Genomic DNA, 24,704 nt, shown 5'->3' with positions numbered 1-24,704 from the left:
TTCAGAGATTAGCAACAAGAAACCACTCCACCAAGGTCAGAAAGAAGAAGTGTTACATCCTGATCTAGACAATCTTACCAATCAGGGTTTTCTACTTTGATTATTTGGACCAGGGCCAGGACTGGGGTGAGGCAAGTAAAAATCCAATGAGGTAGAATCTTAAAAAGCAAGTTCAGGGCCTTCACATAACCCACAGAGTGAATGCGTCCTCATATTTTGTCCCATAGCTGCTTCACTCATCTCATCCTAGTTCCAGCTCTGGTGTTGACCAGGTCTGCTATATCTAGAACTCTGTAAATTCCATTCAATATAATGGCTACTACTAGCTGGATAGTGTTTGGCTTGATTCATAGGTATTAACTCATTTAGTCTTCTCAGTAACTTTATGAGATAGGTAATATGATTATACTCATTTAAAGGTGAAGAAATTGAGACACCCAAACTTGCCCAAGATCTGCAACTGGTATGTTGTGGTGCTGGAAAATTCATTCAGTTCTAGAAACTTGGATCCTAATCAGTTACTATTCTGTCTCTACCATGTATTTCCTGCCATTTTCTCTAATTTGGTGAGTCTAAAGTACAATTTCACATCTGCCTGCAAAAAATGAATCACCTTTTACAGTTCTTATTTCTATCATTGCTTCCATTTCTTTCACAGTCATCTACCACCTCAGAGAGACCTGTGATCCTTAATCATTTGTTTTTCTACAACCAACTTCTTATTCATGTGATGATAATTTATTGGGAGTCTACTCATCAGGGGTTGTGTAGCTCAAGGCCTCTTGTGAAGACACTGAAAGTGGAAGGTCTCTCCAAAGAAGTGACATCCGAATAGAGAAACCTGAATAAGTTAGTGATCACATCTGAGGTATTCTGGGCAGAACAAACACCATGCACAAAGCTTCTGAGGTAAGAATGACCTTGGCCTATTTGAGAAAGAAAAACAAAGTCTAGATAGAGTGTTTGTGGATAAAGCCAGAGATATAAAGGCTCCAGACTATATTCTGGATATGATGGGAAACTACTAGAGGTACAAAGAAGAGATCATAGCAAAATGTAGTAGACACTGTTGGTGTCCTACCAAGGTGCCTTTTCTCAGTCCAGTGCACCCAAACTCCAGATGCTGTGAGTCCTTGCCACTGCCATTTCACAGCTGCACACTTATCCTGAGAACTGTCATTGGCTTACACAACCTAACCAGGAAATGAATGCCTGTGCAGTCCTGATCTCCTCCTCCTATCTTCAGAGACAGCACATAGCTAATAACTGCCTGGGAAGACAACAGTCAGTCCTCTTGCCTCTAGGAGTGGCAACTCTGTGGTGTCTTCTGCATTCCAGTGGGGGCTACAATTCAGTTGAATTCCAGGAATGGTCACACTTCTTCCTGTGCTGTAGGTTCCTTCCTTCACTCCTTGATACACTTCAGCTGTGAGTATTCCCTCAATAAGTCTCTCTTACACACACACACAAAAATCCCCATTTCAGTCTTTCCTTCTAGAGAAACTTAGCAGAGAAAGATGAAAAGAATAAAAACCTAACTCTCAGCTATTCTTCCTTTACAGTAACTCTTAGAAGTATCGTTTCTTTCCATTCCAAACCAGATTCACTTATCCATTTCCTTTATCCTCCTATCTGCAAAAGCTTCCTAATTGTATTTGATTCTCCTCCATCACATCTGACAACAGATGAGTTTTCCTATAATGTCAATTTCACAATTGCCTAAAAGAAAAGCCCTTGGAGCTACCTTATGAAGTTTCCCACTAGTCAATGAACCAGCCAGCCTTTCTGTTCATTGATCAGGTAGTCAATTGATCAGGTAGTAAACACCCTTGAGTCCATCTTATATGCCTTCTGTGCAAGGAATATGAAAACACACACACACACACACACACACACACTTTATTTCCTCAAACTTACATCTAACAGAAGAGCTTACAGATAACATGTTGCTATCCAAACTTCCTATTCTTCTCTTACCACTGTTTAGAGCACTATTCAGCCCAAGTTAATCTGCTCACTATCCCTTGAGTATGCCATGTCCATTTTTAACTTCATCCTCCACCTATTCAGAATCAAGTTCATTTCAAGACCCAGTTTAAGATCTTCCCTTATTGTTCCAGCTCACAGTGACTTGTCACCTCTCTGAACACTTGAGAGCCCCTGTAGCCTGTACCATCCATCCAGACGTACATTGTTCATTCAATAATATGTAACAGGGGCACATACTGTGGCATAGTAGTTTAAGCCTCTGCCTGCAGGGCCAGCATCCTATATGGACACCAGTTCATGCCACAGCTGCTCCTCTCCTGATCCAGCTCTCTGCTTATGGCCTGGGAAAGCAGTGGAAGACGGCCTAAGTGTTTGGGCCCTTGCACCCTTGTAAGACACCCAGAAGTTCCTCACTCCTGGCTTCTGATTGGTCTAGTTCTGGCTGTGGTGGCCATTTGGGGAGAGAACCAGCAGATGGAAGACCTTTCTCTCTGTCTCTCCCTCTCCCTCTTCCTCACTCTGCCTCTCAAATAAATAAATAAATAAAAATCTTAAACCATGCACATGAATCCTCAGATGGAAGCAGTTTCTGCAAATTAGCTCTGCATCCCCAACCTGCTGCTGGTACTCTGTCTTGACTGCTACTCAGCCCCTACTCAACTTAAAGAAGCCAGAGCTGTCATCACCCCATAGGCCCTAACTTCTGTTCTTCTGGGTGATGGTGGGGGATGTGAGGAGTGAGATGGGCTAATATTCAGTCAGGATGGTCCCCTTGGAAAGTGAAGGTGCTAAACGTTTTCTTTCCCCACAAATTATCTTTAGCAAGGTCAAAAGCTCCTGCCCCACTCCTTGGGGACTTCCAATCTTATCGTGAGACTAGAAAGGCAGTAGTGACTCCACTGAGCTCCTTCTGAGCTCCCAGTTCACTGTAAAACAAATTAGGTATCTCACCCTTCTGATGGCTCCTTTGTTTTATCATGAGCAAGCCAGATTGCAAATCAGATCTTTTGAAGGGTTTTGTTCCTGCCTTGTAACTGAATGTCAACCTGATTGTCAAGTTTTTTCTTTTTTCTAAAAATTGTGCTTAAAAACCCTCAACCACCAGCCCCTTTGGGTTTTGCCTCTCCTGGAGCGCCCTAAAATGAGACTCTGGTTGGAGGTCTTTGAGTCTAATAAATCTTGCTCTTAAAACTTACTCCTCATGTAGGATCACTGTCCTTAATGTGCTGTGCATTGAGATTTAATGCTATAACGAGTACTCAAACAATATATTTCACTTTGTGTTTCTATGGGGGTGCAAACTGTTGAAATCTTTACTTAATGTATACTAAACTGATCCTCTGTAAAAAAAAAAAAAAAAAAGAAAAGAAATTATCAACTCCCAACTTGACTCTCACTGGGATTAAACATGACAATAGGTCTGATCTGATTTCATCATCATTTAAAAAAAATCATCTATTATTTTTCACTTTATGTTTCTGTGTGGGAGCAAACTGCTGAAATCCTTACTTAATGTATACTAAGCTGATCTTCTGTATATTAAGATAATCGAAGATGAATCTTGATGTGAATGGAAGGGGAGAGGGAGTGGGAAAGGGGAGGGTTGTGGGTGGGAGGGACGGTATGGGGGGGAAGCCATTGTAATCCATAAATCGTACTTTGGAAATTTATATTCATTAAATAAAAGTTAAAAAAAAATGTGACAACCTATTAAACACCAGGTACTATGGGAAGAGTATAAATCACCTGGAATTATTATGTAAATGTTTTAAAGTATACATCCTATTTGTACTTGCAAGTAGGGAATCCAGTCTTGTGTTTCTTAATTTTTTGTAGCTCAGTTCACCACAAGTGAAATACTTTCTAGATAACTCTTACCGCGCAATTAAATAACTCAGTTTGTGAAATATATTTTCTCCACTTTCAACAAACAAACCAATTTTGTAAAATGGGCTTATTTCCTGTGTGTCTATATCTACCCTCAGTATTCCCTACTTTTCCCTAGCACGAACTTAAACATGAATGATCTACCACCTTGAGCTCATTGATGACTATAATGGCAGAGAATTTCTTTAAGAAGAAACCTTGCCGGGGCCGGTGCTATGACACAGTGGGTTAACTCCCTGGCCTGAAGCGACGGCATCCCATACAGGTGCCGTTTCTAGTCCCAGCTGCTCCTCTTCCCATCCAGCCCTCTGCTATGGCCTGAAAAAGCAGTAGAAGATGGCCCAAGTCCTTGGGCCGCTGCACCCACATGGGAAACCTGTAAGAAGCTCCTAGGTCCTGGCTTCGGAGCAGCACAGCTCCGGCTATTGCGGCCATCTGGGGAGTGAACCATCGGACGGAAGACCTCTTTCTCTCTCTCTCTGCCTCTCCTCTCTTTGTGTAACTCTGACTTTCAAATAAATAAATAAATCTTTTTAAAAAAGAAGAAGAAACCCTTGCCAAAGGGAATATTTTGGAAAATGATAGTCTAGAAGGAGTTGAACAGATTGGAAAGAGCTACAGTTATATTTAGGGTAAATTCTTCTGCATGTTTATTGGTATCAACACAGAAACTGGAAGTAGGAGTACTTTTAAAAAAACTGTAAATAATTTATTTTACATGATTTATTTTATTCTTTTGCATTTCTCAAAGTTCACTTTGGCACCATCTCTCCCAAGAAGCATTTAGGACCCCTTCTCCCAGCACTTTGTGAAGAACTCTACCAATGAACTTATTCTTCTATACTACAATTGTGTGCTTACTTGGCTAAACACACAATATTTGCTTGAGATATAAAGTAGGTGCTCACATGAAAAAATGCTCAGGATCCCTAGCCATCAGGGAAATGCAGATCAAAACCACAATGAGATACCACCTCACTCCGGTTAGATTGGCTTACATACAGAAATCAACCAACAACAGATGCTGGCGAGGATGTGGAGAAAAGGGGACACTAATCCACTGTTGGTGGGAATGCAAGCTGGTAAAGCCACTATGGAAGACAGTCTGGAGAGTCCTCAGAAACCTGAACATAGCACTACCACAGGACCCAGCCATCCCACTCCTTGGAATATACCCAAATGGAATTAAAGGGGTGAAAAAAGCCATTTGCACCTCAATATTTGTTGCAGCTCAATTCACAATAGCTAAGACATGGAATCAACCTAAATGTCCATCAACGGATGACTGGATAAAGAAACTATGGGATATGTACTCTATGGAACACTATACAGCAGTAAAAAACAACGAAATCCGGGCATTCACAACAAAATGGAGGAAGCTGGAAAACATCATGCTGAGTGAAATAAGCCAGTCCAAAAGGGATAAATATCACATGTTCTCCCTGATTGATGGCAACTAAGCGAGCACCTAAAATGATACCCATTGAAGTGAAATGGACACTATAAGAGACAATGACATGAGCAGCCCTTGTCTAGACTGTTGAGGAAAAACTTACTATTTTGTTCCTTTAGTATTTTTGTTGTTGTTGTTGTTGCTCGGTATGCTCTACACAAGACCACTGGTTGAACTCTGCAATCAATGCACAACCATTCTTAAGCGTTTAAAAATTAATAGGAAATTGATCTCTGTGGAACATGGGAGTGGGAATAAGAGAGGGAGGAGATATATAGGACGGCACATACTCAATCAGACCTACCTCCAATGGTGGAACTGGAAATGTGCCAGGGGATTTCAACTCAATCTTACCAAGGAGGCAGGCACCAATGCCAGCACACTTGGTAAAGAGACAAATATAAATACACAACTGATCCAAGAGATAGGGTAAGTGTCGAAGAGAGTACACAAATAAGACCAGTGTAAGCAAATAATGAAAGATAGAATCAAAAGGGTTGAGAATGATCCTGCAGGGGAAGCAGGTCACACAGCAGACTCATAGAATGGCAAATGCCCAAAACAGCACTCCTGCCTCAGAATCAACCCTTGGGACATTCGGATCTGACTAAAAGGTCCATGAGAGTCTCGCAGGCATGGAAAGCCATGACACGGTGGCAAAAAAACAATCTAAATGAAGGATCCTGGCGAACAACACTCCAGCAGAAGGATCAGGCCATCAAGGAGAGAGGCGCCTTTCTCTGAAGGGAGGAAGGAACCTCCACTGTGATATGGCCTTGACTAAACAAATACAGAGTTGGTGAACTCAAGGGGCCTCCATAGCCTAGACAGCTCATAGCAAGAGTCTCGGGTGATTGCTGACGTCATAAATAAGAGTGCCAATTGTTAAATCAACAATGGAGTCACTGGGTTCATGCTCCCCTCGCAGGATCTCTGTCCTTAATATGTTTATCTATGAAACTCAAAAACAACACTACTAGTCGAACAATACCCTATACCTGGTTCGGTTGTGTGAGTGCAACCTGTTGAAATCCCTGCTTAGTATAGACTAAATTGATCTTCGGTATATGAAGGTAACCGAAAATGAAACGTGATGAAGGGGGGAGAGGGGAGAGGAAGTGGGTGAGGGGAGGGCCATGGGAGGGAGGGAGGTCGGGGGGAAGCCACAACAATGCAAAAGATGCATTTTATATTCTACTTAAAACTATTGGTTGAGCTATGTAATTAATACACAATTACTCTTAGGTGTTTAATTAATGCTATAACTAGTACTCAAATAGTATTTTACACTTTATGTTTCTGTGTGGGAGCAAAATGTGGTAATCTTTACTTAACATACGCTAAATTGATCTTCTGTATATAAAGATAATTGAAAATTAATTGTGATGTGAAGGGGAAGGGAAGAGGGAGTGGGAGAGGGGAGCATTGTGGATGGGAGGGAAGACACGGGCGGGGGTGGGGGGGAGGAGGCTATTGTGGTCCATAAGCTGTACTTTGGAAATTTATGCTCATTAAATAAATTAAAAAAAATAAAATAAAATAAAGTAGGTGCTCAGTAAGTGCTGAATAAGTTAATACATAATAAAGTGTACCTTTTATGCCAATCACATGTATTTCAATAAAAAGAATGTATTCATAATTCTACCTGAGAACAGCTGAAGATATTTCACTAAAAATAATGTAGTCTATTGCTTCTTGGCCTTTTGGCTAAGTTAAAGTGTAAAAATAATGTAGTCTAGAATAAAACAAATCACAATTCTAAAGTTCAAATAGGTTTTCTAAATGTTTGTAGATCTCTATTGAAAAACCACAAAATAAAGTAAAAATTTTTAATATCATCTGTAAAATATATTATGTACAGAATTTTTAAAAAGTATTCATACTTTCTGGATCTGTGTTGATACTGATAAACATGGAAAAACTACTAGAAATACATAAAATTTGTATGGGACTATGAATTTTTAATCCAACCTATAAAGTAGTCTAAGAAAATGATGCTATGGGGCCGGTGATATGGAGTAGCAGATAAGGCCACCACCTGCAGTGCCAGCATCCCATATGTGCACTGGTTCAAGTCCCAGCTGCTCCACTTCCGATCCAGCTCTCTGCTATGGCCTGGGAGAGCAGTAGAAGATGGCCCAAGTCCTTGGGCCCCTGCACCTGCATGGAGACCCAGAGGAGGTTCATGGCTTTGGATTGGCACAGCTCTGGCCATCTGGGAAATGAACCAGCAGAAGGACGATCTCTCTTTCTCTCTCTGCCTCTCCTTTTCTCTGTATACAACTCTTTCAATCAAATAAATAAAACTTTAAGAAAAACAAATGATGCTAATGATTAAAATGTATTAGTAATCTTCTAGATAAGCAGCCTGGCCTACTATTCAAGAGTATGGGCTCTGATTGAATCTGAATCTTAAATTTGCCTCTTACTAACTCTAAAACTGAAAAAAATCCATCAATTTTATTGACTTTTAGTTTTCTTATTTAGGAAATAAAACTAGTAATTCTGCTATTTGTTGTATGAATGAAAGGAGCTGAAATACTTATGGGTAATTTAAAAACAGTAAATTTTGTTTATGCTGTTATTATCATGATTTTCATTAAGAACAACATATGGAAATAATTGTGGTAAATGCTTTACATACACAACTCTATTTCATCCTTACAATGTTAGGAAGTGGGTAATATTTTTTTCCCAGAAACCTTTATTTAAGGTACACAAACTTCATGTATTTCATACATACAACTTTAGGAACAGTGATTTTTCCCATGGTACCTGCCCTCCTACCCATACTCCCATCCTTCTTCCTCATCCCTCTCCTATTCCTATTCTTATTTTTACTAAGATCTATTTTAATTAACTTTATACGCATAAGATTAACTCTATACTAAGTAAAGCATTCAACAAACAGTATGAAAAGAAAAACTGTTCAACAGTTGAGACAAGGGCTATTCAAACTCATTGTATCTCAAAGTGTCAGTTTCAGGAAGTAGGTTATATTATCATTCTCATTTTATGAAGAAAATAAGACTTGAAGAAATTAAGGAATTGGATCAGCATCAGATATTATTAAGTTGATCGAAGATCATATCCAAGCTGGAGCAAATGCAGACCCTACTTTTTAAACCATAACACTGTATATTCCCTCAAGTGTCTAAAAAGTGCTTTAAGTAACATATAAGAATTCTAATTTTAAAATAACTGGATTTCCTTTGTTTTAAATATTGCTTCATATTCCACATATTTGCATCTTAGTGCCATCTAAACAGCAGCTTCTCTTAAAAAGCTTTGGTCAAAACATATATCTGAGGGCTGGTATTAAGCTTAGCAGTTAAGAAACCAGTTAAGATCCCAATGTCCCACATCATAGTACCTTGGTTTAATCCCTAGCTCCAACTCTGATTCCAGCTTTCTGTTGATGCTGACCTTGGGAGGTCTTGTGATGGTTCATGTAATTGGATTCCTACCACCCTTATGGGAGACCTCCACTGAGTTTCTGGCTCCTGGTTTCAATTTCCCAGCCATTGTGGCCATTATAAGAGTGAACCAGTATAAAGGAGCTCTCTCTTCTCCCTGACTGTGTTTGTCTGTCTCTCTCTGTCCCCTTGCCCCTTGATAGAAATAGATAGATAGATAGATAGATAGATAGATAAATTTTAAATGTCTTTTTAAAAACTACTGGAACTGGCCGGTGCCACAGCTCAATAGGCTAATCCTCCACCTAGCGGCGCCGGCAAACCGGGTTCTAGTCCCAGTTGGGGCGCTGGATTCTTTCCCGGTTGCCCCTCTTCCAGGCCAGCTCTCTGCTGTGGCCAGGAAGGCAGTGGAGGATGGCCCAAGTCCTTGGGCCCTGCACCCCATGGGAGACCAGGAGAAGCACCTGGCTCCTGGCTTTGGATCAGCGCGGTGCGCCGGCCGCAGCGCACTGGCAGTGGCAGCCATTGGAGGGTGAACCAACGGCAAAAGGAAGACATTTCTCTCTGTCTCTCTCTCTCACTGTCCACTCTGCCTGTCAAAAAAAAAAAAAAAAAAAAAAAAAAAAAAAAAACTACTGGAACTCTTTTTATAGATCTTTTTGTCTGATCAACTAGAATAATTTGATGCAGGATAGTAAGTTTTCTCAACCTCGCCAAGTATTGATATGTCTATATTTGTGTGTTCTTTGTTGTAGAGGTGGTCCTGTTCGTTGTGGTATGTTTACAAGTATCCCTGGCCTTTTCCCACTACATGCTCATAGTACCTTTATAGATAGGACAACCAAAAATGTCTCTAGAGAGTGACAAATGTCCCCAGGTAAAAGTTATCACCAGTTGAGAACCTCTACTCCACTGCAGTAGAAGAAGAACTAGAGGCATTCTCCCTCTGCTGAGGAAGAGAGAACAAGACATACGTTCTGGCATATACTATACTCTTTTCTGACTCCAAACTTTGTTGATGCCTTTTTCCTGCCTCATTTCTGGGCTGTGTTTATTTCTTCTCAATTCAGCGTACATCTTCCATATCACTCTTTAAGCAGCCCAGCTTATAGACACCTTTGTTTTTACATGTGCATGACTATTAGATTTGAGCATCATGAGTGAAAGTGTTCTCACCTTTATATCTCCAATATCTTGTACACTGTAAACAAGTGTGCTTGCTGGCTATCCAACAAATTAATAACACTTGATCATGCATTTTCAGTGTAAGCATTGTTTCCTGTTACAAAGCTAGCACCAGTGATAGTGTTTGGGACAGAACAGATGCTCAATAAATGTATATTAAAATTTGTCAAACAGATCAGAGCATGACTATTTATTTAGGCACATAATAGGTCAATATTAGGTAATATTTTCATTAGGCAGATATTAACTTAACACATGTTTTCTCTGCATTTGGGGAAAAGATTACATTTTCATACTCATGATTAATTAATTGTTTCATTATTATGTCCCTACTGAGTTCACTAGGAAACCAGAATATGTCTTGTGGAAGATAACTCAATATAACAAGAAGCAAAAAAACAAAAACAAAACAAAACACACAGGCTTAGTGCAGACTATGTTTAGCTTCAGAATTGTGAAATCTTGAGATCGAAAGAAACTAAAAAATATTGACTTACCCACTCATTTCATTCACTCTATTTATTCATTACACAGACATACACCGAGTACCTATGACATAGTCCCTGCTTGGAACACTGCACACAGAAAACCTCAAAGAATTTTTTGGTTCTTCAGGAAGACAAGAAAGGAAAACAACAGTGTATGCACACAGCACCCTGAATGTGCCCTATCTTGTCTGCTCCCAGAAGCTAAGCTTGGTTGGGTCTGGTTAGTACTTGAATAAAAGGAAAGGAAAAAACAACACACAATAAGGCAATGCTAGATGAGAGGTGGTAGGTTACAGTATTGGGGGAGCATCGAGTGCAGGCACCTGACACAGCTTGAGATGGTCAAGAAAGGCTTCCCAGAGTAAGGGAATGAGTCAGAACTTGAAGCCTATTAAATTAGGCACAACATGGAAGCATAATCCAGTTGTAGGAGAAGGCTGAGTCATACAACAAGCTGGTGGGACATGTGAGGAGATGGAACAAAAGAGCATCCATAGACGGAGCAAAGAGGGAAGAAAGTAACCAGATCAGAACCTTGCAAAAACACTGAACCAAACCCCCAAACAGGCCATTCTACCTTTTGGATAGCTGGAATTATTGGGAAAATCACTCTTATATTAAGGAAAAATGAAATTCCAATGAAATAAAGCTATTTGGATAAGTAAGGAAAAGGAAATCTCTAGTCTTTTTCAAAATACTGGTCTTGGGTTGCCTTATATGAGAACCAGCAGGGAAACCAGGAATCCTCCTACTTAGCAGGATGTGCTAGTTCTTCTGTACATCACGGGTCAGGGGACATATGCCTCCATATCAAGAAAGGTAGTTGGAGAGCTTATGGCCAGGGTAAGTATCATTACATCCAAAGACCAGAAGAACAGAATCTGACTCTTCCACACCAGGATGGAGAACCTGAGGATGCTCAACAAAGACTTAATTGGATTCTAGCCCTGGTGAAGACAAGGATAATCTCAGGGGCAGGGGGTGAGTGGACTCAGGAGACCCAAATAGTAAGGGGAGTACGGGGTATATGGAGCAAGAAGCTATGCTAAGTATTAAAATAATCTTAATACTGTCCAACTTTACTTTAAACTTCTAAGAAAACACTAACCAATGCTGTCTACATTTCTGTCTTTCATAATTTTTCATTTCCAAAATTACAAATTCTTTCAGGTCCCAGGGCTGAGACTTTCAAGCACTGTTTTAGGAATTACAAAATATTTCCCTCTCCCTCTACTCCTCTCCTATGCCTTGCTCCATATTGGAATTCGAAAAAGATGAATCTGGCCCCACAATTCCCTCAGTATAGAACAATGACCCTGAAGCTTACCAAAGGTCACATCATCCCCTTTTTTACTTCCTTTCAGTAATAATTAATAAGCACATACTCTATTCAAGGTACTATGAGGAATACAAAAAAAATGTTAAATGAATCCAACAGTCCCTCCTTTTTTTCCCCTACTCCTTCTCAGGGAAAAGGCTGAGAAAATGGTGAAGAAAGGGTATTCTTGAAAGGATGTGGGAAAGCTGAAAACCTTAGATCCCAAGCATCTATAGATTCCTTACAGAATCATTTATCCCACTTCTGATCATTGTCTGGTCTCAGACAGACATTAGCATAATCATTAGACTCTCTGCAATGTAATTATTCTTGGGCTGGCTTACTCTGGCTCCCTGCCAAATGGGAACAATTACAAATCTATATATGAATTTAGAATAGGGAATTGTTAATATACTCTTCCTAAACACACATTGACTGTTTACAGCAAAGCAGGCTGCACTAAGAAGGGAGATCCTCCCCTACTCTGCCCTGGCCACCATGGTGCCTATTTCATTTGGTCCTTCATACATCATTGAGTAACATTTATCGAACATCTATTAAGTGACAGATCCTATGCTAGAAAATGGTGGCAAACAAGGCAGTCATAGTTTCTGCCCTGATAAACCATGGTCTTGGGGGATGACAGGCATTTCACCAGTAATTATAAATCTGATTATTACAAAGGGGGGCTTTGAGGATGTAACAGAAATGCATCTTTCTTAGAGCTTTTGAAGAGAGTAGAACCAAATACAAAGACTTCCCCAGAATGAATCTCAACAGCAAGGACATTGGAGTTCCCTTCTGGACTCATCTTAAATATCTATCTTGTAAACAATGCTCTCAGCAAGGACTCTGCCCTACACACTCAACTACCAAAGAATAGGCCCTAGTTTCATCTCATCACTTCAATGCCTCCTATGAATCTGCTAGACATCCAGGGCCTTCCAGGACAATCACAGCCAGACTCATGCCAGTCTTCTCCTCAGGTACACCTCCCTGGAGTGCTGAGATTCCATGGGGTAAAGACAGGAGTAAGCCTGGCCTCTGGTGACATTCTAAGGCTTAGTATAACATTGGAAAATATGTCCCCAAAGAGCCATTTCCCAATTGTTCGGAGACTGTCAAGTCCCCTGGACTATTCATACACTTACTCTCCAAAAGCTCTCAAAGAAAATACTCCAACATCAGATCATATTTTAATGAGTCCACATCGTATTTCATTTCCATGGTTTTATTTTTAACCAAATGATTTTTAAAAAAATAACACTTTCTATCTTGTGTTAAAAAGTCTACCTACAATATAATTATGTTTCCTCAGACTACTTCTAAAAAGCCAATGCTTATCATAAAATTAAATAAATCTGAGCACTCGCCACATTATAATTTTCCATTCTGCATGTATCAGGCAAACAGAGTGTTGCCTCCTTCTGCCACTAGAATCTTTATATTTTTAAAATTCATTCTATTGTAGTTGGGCAACAAACTTGAAAACACAATAATGCTCTGTTAAGTAGATATAGATAATGACATTAAATATGAACAAGCACATCATTTCATGGTGCAAGATGAGTTTATAAAATATAAATGCTCTGACAGTAAGAAAACATACTGCTATATTCAATTATATCATCTGCCCAAACTACAATTGCTTCTATGTTTGGTAAATAGATTAAATCCAGGTCACATTCCTACATTCCACCGAGTTTCTAGTCACTCCCATTTCTCTAAATACTTGTGCTCTTTGTTTCTACTTGTTCTTAAGTGTCATCATTTATTGCTATAGGCATGATGGCTATATTTAACTAATAATGACAGTGGTTGTCATTAGATTTTAACTCAGTAACACTAGTCTGACATATTATTTGAAGTATGTCTTCAATTTAAATTTGATTAAAATTACAAACATCCCATCTATTATGCCAATCAAAATGTTGTCACCCTTTCTCTGAACTTTTCTATCAACTTCCTTTAAATAAGTAATGGCAGCTTAAACTTAGGCCTTGCCTTGGGTCATAAACACAGTTTAAAATACAACTCTTGGAATACGGCAGATGAAGGTTACTTGGGTCTCTTTTTATAAAAAGACTTGATTTTGACCTACACCCAGATAATGAGAGTTCAAAACCTCCAACTTAGATTCTCATATCATGCTGTTTACTGAATTGATCAGAAGGAATTTTAATTTCATTTTATGTATTTCAAGATCTCAGACCCAGCAACTACCTTTGGTAGTAAATTCAGGTACTTGTAACAACCTGTATGAAAAGCTTTTAGAAAAATGCCTAGAAAAGAAGGGAGTAAAAGGAGAAAAACAGATGAAGAGCCACTGAAGAGACTACATTTTGGATATGTGTCACATGTCAGATTTTATATACTTCCTCTTATTTACCCCTCATAGCAACACTATGAAGTCCATACCATTATGCTCAAATTATGGGTGGGGAAACCCAGAGTTGGAGAACTTAAATGACTTCCCTAGATTCACACTATAATTTGCTTTCCTGGTAGCAAGAAAGTAGAAACAAATTTTGTAGGTAGTAGTGGTACTTTCCTGAACTTTGCAAGTTATTCTAGGAAGGCAGAAGTGGATGCACAGCTTTGGAATCTCAGTTATATATTTTTAAATTTTTATTGAGAGGAAGATGTGTGTGTGTGTGTGTGTGTGTGTGTGTATAGAGAGAGAGCACTTCCCATTTCCTAGTTTACTCTTCCAAAGAAGCCAGCGATGGGTTGAGCCAAATCCAGGAGCCAGGAACTCAACCCAAGTCTTCTCTGTGAGTGGTAGGGACCAACTACTTGAACCATCACCATTGCTTCTCAGGGTCTACATTAGCAAGAAGCTGCAGTCAGGAGCTGAAGGCAATTACCAAATCCAGGCATTCTGATATGGGATGCAAGCATTTGAACAGGCATCTTAACCACTAGGTTAAACACTCACCCCTTAATTATATTTATAAAATAATATTCTCAGTTTTCTATCAAAACTGGGGGTTTATAAATATTTAATTTCCAAATTATCTTCATTAGAAAAATAAGACTATATTCCATAGTACCTTACTCCTGTAAGGTACTGCCACTACTGCACAGATTAGGATATTGAACTGTCAAACCAGTTTGCCCAAGGTCATACAACAGAATCTAGAATCTTTCAAGATCATCTGTCTTTGAGTCTGATGTTCTTTTCACTGAATAATAACATACACCTCACATCTTTTCTAACTATGTCTAAAGCCTCCAAAAATGAACAGTGCAAATAGTTGGCATAGTGGTTAACATGTCACTTGGGATACCCACAATCCATATTTGAGTGTCTGGTTCAAGTTCTGGCTCTACTTCTGATTCTAGCTTCCTGCTAACGCATACCCTGGGAAGAAGCAGGTGATGGGTCAAATAGTTGGGTCCGTGCCACCCATATGGAAGGCTCAGATTGAGTTCCAGATTCCTGGCTTTGGCCTGGTACAGTCCCAGCTGCTGTAGGCATTCACAGAGTGAACCAGCACACGGGACATCTCTCTCCATCCATCTGCCTATTCATCTATCTTTCTGCCTTTCAGAAAGAAAATGAACAGCTTGAAGGGCAAACCACTCTGAAAAATTATGAAACATACATAAGGATACTCAGGTAAAGTAACAAGCAAGGTAGGCAGACAAACAAAATATTTGATTTATGGCAAAAAAGTTTATGGCAAATGTCTGTTTCATTTTCAAAATCCCTTCTTCCATGACATTATTTGTTATTATACTACCCTTTTGAATTCCTTTATACATTTACTGTCAATAAAGACCTTGTACAATTCTTTATATGTTTGTTGTCTGTTTCTCCTTCTACCTAATTAGCACTAAGCTCCATGAAACCTCTGTCTTATTCACATTATATTCTTAAGGCTTGGAGCAGTGTCTGGCACTGTAAATATATGTTGAGTGAATAACTGAATGGAAGGCCTCCCTTTGACTATAACTTTTCATTTTGCCTCTTCAGACAGGAAATGGTGTTTGTTTTTTATTACCTCCTACAGACTCTATCAGCTGTAGTCATGGAGGTGTCATCTGTGCCCATTTTCATCCATGTAGCAAACAACTTGAGGTAATAAGAATAGTATTTATAACCTTTCTGAGTTAATATTCTAGTGAGAATTAATGTTTATTAGAGTTCTTTGCAGTTGTGACATAAAGACAATATCCAAAACACTTATGATCTGATGTGGTTCCATCTAAAAAATTTTGGATTTTAAAAAAAAGGTAATGTGGTACTTTCTATCAAAACAGTGCACATAATTTCTATCAAACAGTGCACAAAGGGTAGCAGTCCATAATCAAACCTCCTAAGTATTTTCAACAATACAATCAACTAGTTATACTAAATAAGGTTCTACTACCAAAAGAGTTATGAAACAATTCATTCTTCTACAATCTTGGATTTTGAAATTACAGATAAGAGATTATAAAGTTCTAGCCACTTTTCAGGGGTTATAAAGAATACATATAATACATCTAAAGCACATAGCTGGGTACATGACATGCAGAGAGCATTCAGACCATTAGGACAGTCACAGGTTTGTAGGTCGGCTTGTTGAGCAAGTGTAGCCTTGCATATTACAAGTCAGCATTTCATGACTATGTTAAGAGTTTAACTTTTTCTCACTGATTTCATATTTGACAGGGTAAGGAGGTACTGCTGGATGGCTGCATGCTCTATGTTTTCCTATTTGCTAAGGACATTTCTTATTTATTTATTTGTCTCCTGCAATTACCTTCAGATTCACATTAGTTTGTATAGTAAGAATACTCTAGACACTTATTTACAGATATACACTTTTGGAACAGGGAAATATATGAAATGTATGTCTTTAGTTTTACCCTCACCTGTAGAAGCAGAAGAAGCATGTGCTATCTCAGAAGAAAGTGGCAAATAAGATGGACTAACGAGCGTGCCTACAAATATTATTCAAATAAAAATGACAAAAAGGGAGATTAGGAAACTCAACACCAATTCCAGTATCTGCCTGAATTAAATAGCAATTGCCCTATAAGTTAGTGTCAGCCTCAGCAGGACTAAAGCAGCTATTGGTTTATGAAACACCAGAATATTCTGTCTTGAGATCCAGTGGCAGAAACAACAAAGTGTGATATGATATGAATAGTGGGTCACTTTTAGAAACTTGTGGCTTTAACACCACCATTCAAAAATGAAACTCAGTAGACATAAAATGAAACAATATAATACATGGGTCCAGGTTCATTAAACTAATGCATTTTTTGAAAAACAAAATATGACAGAACATTTCATTATGACGCAGATATGAGAAAAAGTGTTATGCTGCTATTTAGAATGTGTCTTGTGTGTCGTGGAATTGAAATATTTCTAAATCATCAATAATTAAAATGATGAGAATCCATCATTTCACTGACATTTACTTCTAGATGAAAAGATGGCCTATTTTAAATGTGCTCACACATATTCTTGTCAATCACAAGCTGTCACAGCAAATTATTTCATTTTGTAGATCACATGGCAGTTAGGAGAAAATCTCTAGGTTTAAATTTAGATCTTAGGTGCAATATCAAGAACTCCTTTCATGGGTTGTTTTTCTGTGACTACATCTTCACAATACAATATATAAAAGATATAAAATCTTGTTCATGATACTCAGTTTCATTTCTAGTTAGCAAAACTTAGTTATGAAATGAATCATTATAAATGAGAACTCTGAAAGCCAAATAGAATAAGATATATAGATAAAGAGTGGAAATATACAACTAAAAACATTTTAAAAAATCAGAGTTCCATACAACAGAATTTGGACCTAATGAATTAGATGTAAACAGTTTTTTTCCCCTCACCTTCTTTAAAATATTAAAGCAATCACAAAATACACACCATTTCTTACACTATTTGCATTGTCTACCAGTTACAAAGGAGATGAATTCTTATAAACCACCTGAATCTGATCCGAGAGTTTTCACTGTGCTACCATTAAGCAGAAGATTCAGGAAACTTGAATAAAGCCTAAATGACATGACTATGAATCTGAAAACTTTTGAAATGTCTTTTTAAACAATTCATTAAATATATCTTCACAATTCCAGCAGAATGATTAATATATGCCAGAATCTTTAAATGCCAGAATCACAAGACCTAATAAAACGTCGTCATCAACAGTCTTTATCTAAAATATTCCTATTTTTCTGATATTTTCCAAATACAATTCATTTTTCTGATTAGGAATTCAGCTTCCACATGTAAGAATTATTCTAACTTTGCTTTTCAACAGAGAATGCTTCATGTCAGTCTTGACCTTGGCCTGACCTCCACTGAAAGCTTTGTGTTTCAAGGTATGTGATGAATAGCTCCCTGGCTTTCTATCCAATGCCACTGGTTGTCAAGAGTCATACTCACAAGGGATAGTAAAATAGTTTAAAAATCAGAGATGTTCTGTAGGCTTTTACTTAGTAAATATTGCAAGAGTTCCTAGGCAATTTTTACTATATACCCACACTGCTTTTCCAAAGAATAAAGAAACCAATGAAGTATGAAAACATACTATCCAAAATTTACATTGACTTATTTGTCCTCCCTGTGCCAGAAGTAACAAGTTTTCCTTTGAAGAACCTATTTGATTTACATCATTTAAGAGTTATCTCAGTCTTAAGGATTTGCAACTATTCATTCAGTTTAAGCTATTAAAGACTAGAATTCTATCCCTCTGTCCAGGTTAAACATATACATAATAAGTATTTATTGGTTTAAATTTTCATTGAAATGAATTAAATTTAATGTAAAGCAGAAAAGAGAATAATGATAGAGAAATCAGTCTACAAGTCACTTCTTTAAAGATTTGTAGCAGGGACATAGTAGGCTCTCAATTAATGTTTGTTGAATTAATGAAAAGTAATAAATTACAATAATTACCAGTTCTTGACTGTAATGCCTTTTGGCTAATTGTATATAAAATATTCACATTCACTTAGAAAAAAAAATCAGTAACACTCAATTCCTCTAATTATTTTCCACCTATTTACCATTAGCATGTTCAATCTCTCAACTTCTGATAATGCCTCTTCACTCCAAATGTATCCACCACCTTCAAAGTTATTCCTGTATGCTTTATTTTTATGGTACACTTGTGCCAACAAGTTGGCAAATTATTAATTTATCTATAAACTGCATGCTAGAAAGATAACCTTCAACCTGATTTAGAATATATATCACCCACATAATCATATAAAATGTACTCTTTCTTATCTAAACAAGGTTGAAGGTATGTATATACATATATACATACATATATGTATATATCAAGTTAAATACCACATCAAGTTAAATCTACCTTCTATATGTATATATGTATATTTATATCTATATTCTTAAAATTCTGAAAGAAGCCAAACATCAGTGTTTAGGCTTTTCTATGAGGTTAACTTAGATGAGTGCCTTTTCCCCATTGTATTCATCCTAAGTCTTTTTAATGGACATGTGATATGCTAGTCTGTGTCCAAGCTCACCTACAATTTCTTTTCTCAAAAGACAAGACACATCTGCCACCTGCTCTACTCTGTGTCCCAGCAACAACTGTCGAGCAGCATAAAGATTGATTATCAGTCAAAAACCATTGCACAACACCAGATTTTGGTGGGTTAAGCTTGCTGATCCAGCAAGAGATGGTGTGAAATTTTCAGGACTGTGTGCCAACATTTTGGTGCTAAAAGAACAGCAGTGCATGTCACAGTGAAACACAGCCAAAGATATGCAGACAAAGCAGAGAAGTTTTTTTTGTTGTTGTTGTTCTGGACTGGGCTTTAAAAAGGGATAAAAGAGAAAGCAAAACATAGAAGGAAATCAATTGGTACAATATAATCAACCACCAAGTTTAGTCTAATGTGTGGCATTGTTATTTTAGGTATATACGTACAGCAGATTTTCTTCTTAGCTTCACTACAAATAATTTTTATATATCTCCTCTAGAATATCATTATACACATAAAAGATAAGATTTCTTATTAATAAAAATGATCAAGGATCTTAGTGAAACAATCATTACATAAATATCTATATTTTTAAAAGTCACAGAAATATATTTTCCCACAAAACTTATTTTTATATGAAGTAAATGATTTAATTAATGCAAAATAAAGGCAGTTATATTTTAAAGTAAATATTTGAAAACTACGATGTGGATCTACACTATTCCACAGGGAATTTCTAATGAGTATTATAGCAACAAGTTTCTTTACAAAGATCAAGTTATTTTGAACTTTATACTGAATTCAAGAAATTGCTATCTGCTGATGATAAAGTATTACCAAAGAGAGAAACTCCAGTATTATTTTATATAATAACATTAATAGAAGAGGGATTTTCATCACCTCATCTGTAATGAACTCCAGAATTACTTTTCTTCCATTTATGCAATTACTGCCTAGACTTGCCTTTGATTCACCAGCTTTACAGTAGTTGCAAAAAAAAATAATTCTTATAAGATATAAAAAGCATAAAGGAGTACACTATTTTGATACCCTGAATTTTTATGGCAAAGTCCTTGTTCCTTACATTATTTAAATCTGATTGCCATACATAGCACTTGATAACAGACTCTGGGTACAACATGCTTGGAAAAAAATTCTTAGTGGCACCTTTTTTCCCCCTCTTAATACATTCTTTCCCACTGAAGACAGAAAAACACCCTTTTAATTTTAGAAAATCCCTACCTTGGTGAAATGGTAGAAACAATGGACTTAAAGAAACTTCCCTTAAAAATATGTCTGAGTTTAGAAACACACATTTCAAGGTTAAAAAAATCTAGCTGCCATATTTACCTCATGAAAAATGTTATTAGGAGAATCACAAGTATATGAAAATAAAATGTTCATTACTGACCACATTTTCATAATTGTGTTAATACCATCTGAAAAAAAAGCCAAGAGTGGAAATGAATAAATGATATTTGAAACTTTGAACTATTTTCTGAGGGAATAAGTCTAATGAATTATGTCTGTTGAGTGTCACAGAAACTAAACAGTAAATTCAATAATCTCTGATGTAATTTATTATATTTTCACCATTTAACCTCCTGCAGGCTCCCTAATGTCTATTCAGATCTATATTAAATTAAGCACCAATGCTAATGAAGGGCAATAAACGTGGCTGTCAGTGGATTTTTCTTTCATTAAGCACATTATCCTCTTACTGAGCTGTAAATGCGTAAACATTAGTTTTGTTAAACCATGCAAAAAAGACAGGATGAAAATCATCTTTTAATTGCACCCCTTAAGCAATTTACTGTGTGTGTGTGTGTGTGTGTGTGTATGTATATGTGTGGAGTATTTCCTTCTTTTTTACCTTTAAAATTTTTGAATGGATCTACAAAGGGCTCCCCCGTTGAAACATAAACATCAGCTTCATGGGGTATATCTTTAGGTTCGAGAGCTTCCCTGCCATCTGCCAAGAACACTCGTCTTGCAGCCATGTTCAGATTCAGCTTTTCCGTGCACTCCTCCAGCAACTAAAGAAAGCAAGAGGTAAGACAGAGTGATTCACAAAAAAAGAAAGGAACACATTTCTACCAAACAGAAGGCTATAACTATCAAAGTAAAAACCCAATTGAGTGAATGCCAAGTTTGACCAGTACAATTATATTTTAGAGTTGAAAATATATAAAAAATAAATAAATAACAAATAAGGTAAATGATAACTGGAAGAATATCTAATGTTAGTTACCTAATTTTCTTCTTTAAATGATCTATCATTCTAATAAATCCAGAGGATATGATATCATTGTACATTTAATTAACCAATCTGCTTAATGAATACATTATTTATTACACCATTTTTTTTTAAAGGAAACGAGTGAAATGCCTGAGACCTGTGTCTCAATTTACACATTCAGATTCCTAAATAAATTATAAGACAATAAATGTCATCTTTCTCACTTTTTATTTTATTAAGAGAGTAAGAGAAAAAATAAAGCACCAAAAACTTTGAATACTCGTTACCAAGGTGATGGTTGGTACAGCAACTTTGGCAAAGGTTGTTCTAGATCCATTTTTGTAAGCTGTTACTTTAATCACTCTTGGTTGAAGTTTGTGTCTTTGAGACAATCTTTGCCAATTTTTGGTCCACTGAAATTGTAAAGAGAACTCTGCAACTCTAAGGGAAAAAAAGAAGAATCACAAAAATTGATGCACGAAAATAGCAAACACTTTTAAATAAATTTTATCCTGTTTTTTTCTCATGGAAATAAACCCTAGAGTTTGTTTCTACATATGTAAGTATTCCCCAGAAAAAGTTTCTATAGGATGAAATTGTCACTGTTGATAATGTTTGGCAAAATGGCTCATGCAACACATCATTTTTATGATTTTAGTTATAAAATACCACAATAATTATTTTAACAATATAAAGTTAATTATACACACATACACACACACACACATACATACATGTGAGAGGGTCTTTAGAAAGTTCATGGAAGTATATTTAATGAAGTAAATATACAAGGACTTCAAATATTTATGCTCCAAAATTAATTTATCTTTTAATTCCATTTTCTATCAACCTTTTGAAGTAGTCTCATATATGCATACATACATTCATACATACATCTGTTATGTTCTAACAGCAACATAAATAATAATATGGTTTTAAGAGAACTAACTAGTAAATGGCTAAGAGTTTCTCTAAATTTTCATGTTTATCAAGGTTCTTTGTTTTTTTTACAAAAGTAGTTTATTATAACTAAAATTTTGATTTTAAAGTTAATAATATTATTTCACATCAAATTATTTGAGAGAAATAACATTTCAAATTCTTCAATCTTATCTTGAATAAAAATTAATTTGACCTTTATTACTTTCTCAATAGAAGATCATTATAAATTGACTATTTTTAAATTCAAAATTTATCAATTTTTCATCCAAAAATCTCTAAGTAACCATGTTAACCTGAAACAAAGTAAACATTTTAAAAGAAAAAAATCAGGTAAATTAAAATGGCAATATATCCATTTATTCAAACAGCTGACAAGAAGCGGAACATTAGTTGCTTGGTTTTTCTTTTAACAAATTGTTCTTCTGTCCATAAAGTCTTAGGTTAACAGTTTATGATAATCTTGATATGAAAACTTGTATAAAAATGATCTTATCAAAAGTTCATTTCAATTTGTTTCTGTCTCAAAATATTGGTTAAATATCAAAAGCATGTCAAATTTCTATTTCTAAATAAATATCCTATAAGCAAAGATATTTCATGGTCTGAGCCTGATTCTACTTCAAATATTGTTTTCAGAGTTTCAGGTTACCCAGGTTGAAGCATACCTTTTGTTTTCCACAGTGTAATTAGCAACATTCTACCCTGATGCTTTCAAAGAAAAAACAAAAGGAGAAACAAAACCCTAGAGCTATGTTATATTTTAATGTCTGAAATAGTCAATTGAATCATTACAAATTTTGCTAAAAGAAAGAGCTTCAATAGTCAGTTAAAAAGAACAGAGAGCCGCTTTCATTACCTCAGTTGACCCACCCGAGCACTGACAGGTCTGTTTCTCTTGGATGCTGATATAACACAAGAATTGTATTTACTGTTTGATTTGTAGCTATCTAGGTCTGATATTTCATCATGGCTGTGATCTGGTGCTCTTTGATGTGTGGAGCAATCCTGAAGTCCTGACCCTTCTGAAACTGCTGCTGAATCTAAAAGTTTGTTGGGGCCAAACTGTGGCTGTGAATAATCCTCAATGGATTTAATAATTGCTTTAGCCTCGGGTAACATAAACTCCCTGAAAGAAATAATGCATGGGAGAAAACAATGATTTGTAATCATTTATTAACAACCACCACATAATAATTACTTGTGTACTATATGGTAGACAAAATACTGCACACTTAGCCATTATTTTGTTAATGCTTACAATATCTCTGGAAGGAGATTATGGGTATTATTTTTATTCCCCTTTTATAGAATTAAGAAATTGAGGCATAGAGAGGTTAACTAACTTCCCAATATCACCCAGTCAGTCAGTGACAGGGTAGAAATTTGAACCCAAGTCTATCCTAAAATGAAACTCACATTTACAGCCATGAAGCTTCATTGCTTTACTTAACCTAAAGAAAAAACCTAGGCAAATGCTTAAAGCAGCAATGGTGAGGTGGAAATTTGGCATAGTGATTAAGACAGCATTTGGTATCCATATCCCATATCAGAGTGCTTGGGTTTGGGTCCCGACTCCTCTTCCAGTTCCACTTCCTGTTAATGTGCACCCTGGGATGCAGCAGGTGATGGCTCAGGTGGATGGGTCCTACCACGCACATGGGAGACTTGGATGAAATTCAAGGCTCCCAGCTTCAGCCTGACCCAGCCCTGCCTATTGCAGGCATTTGGGGCATTGAAACAGCAGATGGAAGATCTCTCTTTCTGTCTCTCCTCCCCTGCTCGTGTGTGTGTATGCGTATGTGTGTGTCTGCTTTTCACATAACATGAAAATATTTTTTAAGTTAGTATAATTTAAAGTTCTTAGAGTCACTTTATTAAATGCTAACACTGTGCTAAGTATTAGTAAATACACAAGTTAAAGAGATGTGGGTCCTACCCTCAAGAAACATGCATACTATCCTCCAAAAGAAAATAAATGCTAAATAAAGTGGAATTATGGGTGTGAATGAACTTTAAATGAAAAAGAATCCATTGAAGACCAGCTTTGCATAAGCAGAAATGAAGTTTGTCAGGGCTTCATAACAGACAAGGAATTTGGGTGACTAACTCATCCTACTTTGTTCGGGACTATCCTGGTTAGGTCAGGAAAAGTAACACATTCTGGAAACTCCTTCATTCTCAGACAACTGGGACAATTGGTCATCCTCCTTGGTATTTAAGCTGGAAGAGTTGCATTTAGATGAACTGTGATATGTGATCTGGGGATCAAATGACCTGGGAAGATATGTAAATCTATTTAAATACTTATTTATTATTTAATATA

General features: G+C 36.9%; 1 protein-coding gene across 22 annotated transcripts in view; it reads right to left on the bottom strand.

The window, feature by feature from the left end:
* Nucleotides 1–24,704, bottom strand: part of DCDC1 (doublecortin domain containing 1) — a 557,706-nt gene that overhangs the window by 470,050 nt on the left and 62,952 nt on the right. For 19 of the 22 annotated variants that reach the window (XM_070071601.1, XM_070071604.1, XM_070071605.1 and 16 more), the window contains 3 exons: nucleotides 23,238–23,507; nucleotides 21,727–21,880; nucleotides 21,074–21,236 (listed from right to left, as the gene is read on the bottom strand). In XM_070071601.1, the coding sequence (XP_069927702.1) occupies nucleotides 21,074–21,236; nucleotides 21,727–21,880; nucleotides 23,238–23,507 (587 nt within the window). Of the gene's footprint in view, nucleotides 1–16,599; nucleotides 19,790–21,073; nucleotides 21,237–21,726; nucleotides 21,881–23,237; nucleotides 23,508–24,704 lie in introns of those variants that run through there. The other 3 variants (XM_070071611.1, XM_070071610.1, XM_070071612.1) reach the window with 3 other exon arrangements.

Source organism: Oryctolagus cuniculus, chromosome 1 (genome assembly GCF_964237555.1).
Source record: "Oryctolagus cuniculus chromosome 1, mOryCun1.1, whole genome shotgun sequence".
Classification (NCBI taxonomy): domain Eukaryota; kingdom Metazoa; phylum Chordata; class Mammalia; order Lagomorpha; family Leporidae; genus Oryctolagus; species Oryctolagus cuniculus.
This window is presented reverse-complemented; position numbering and strand designations above follow the sequence as displayed.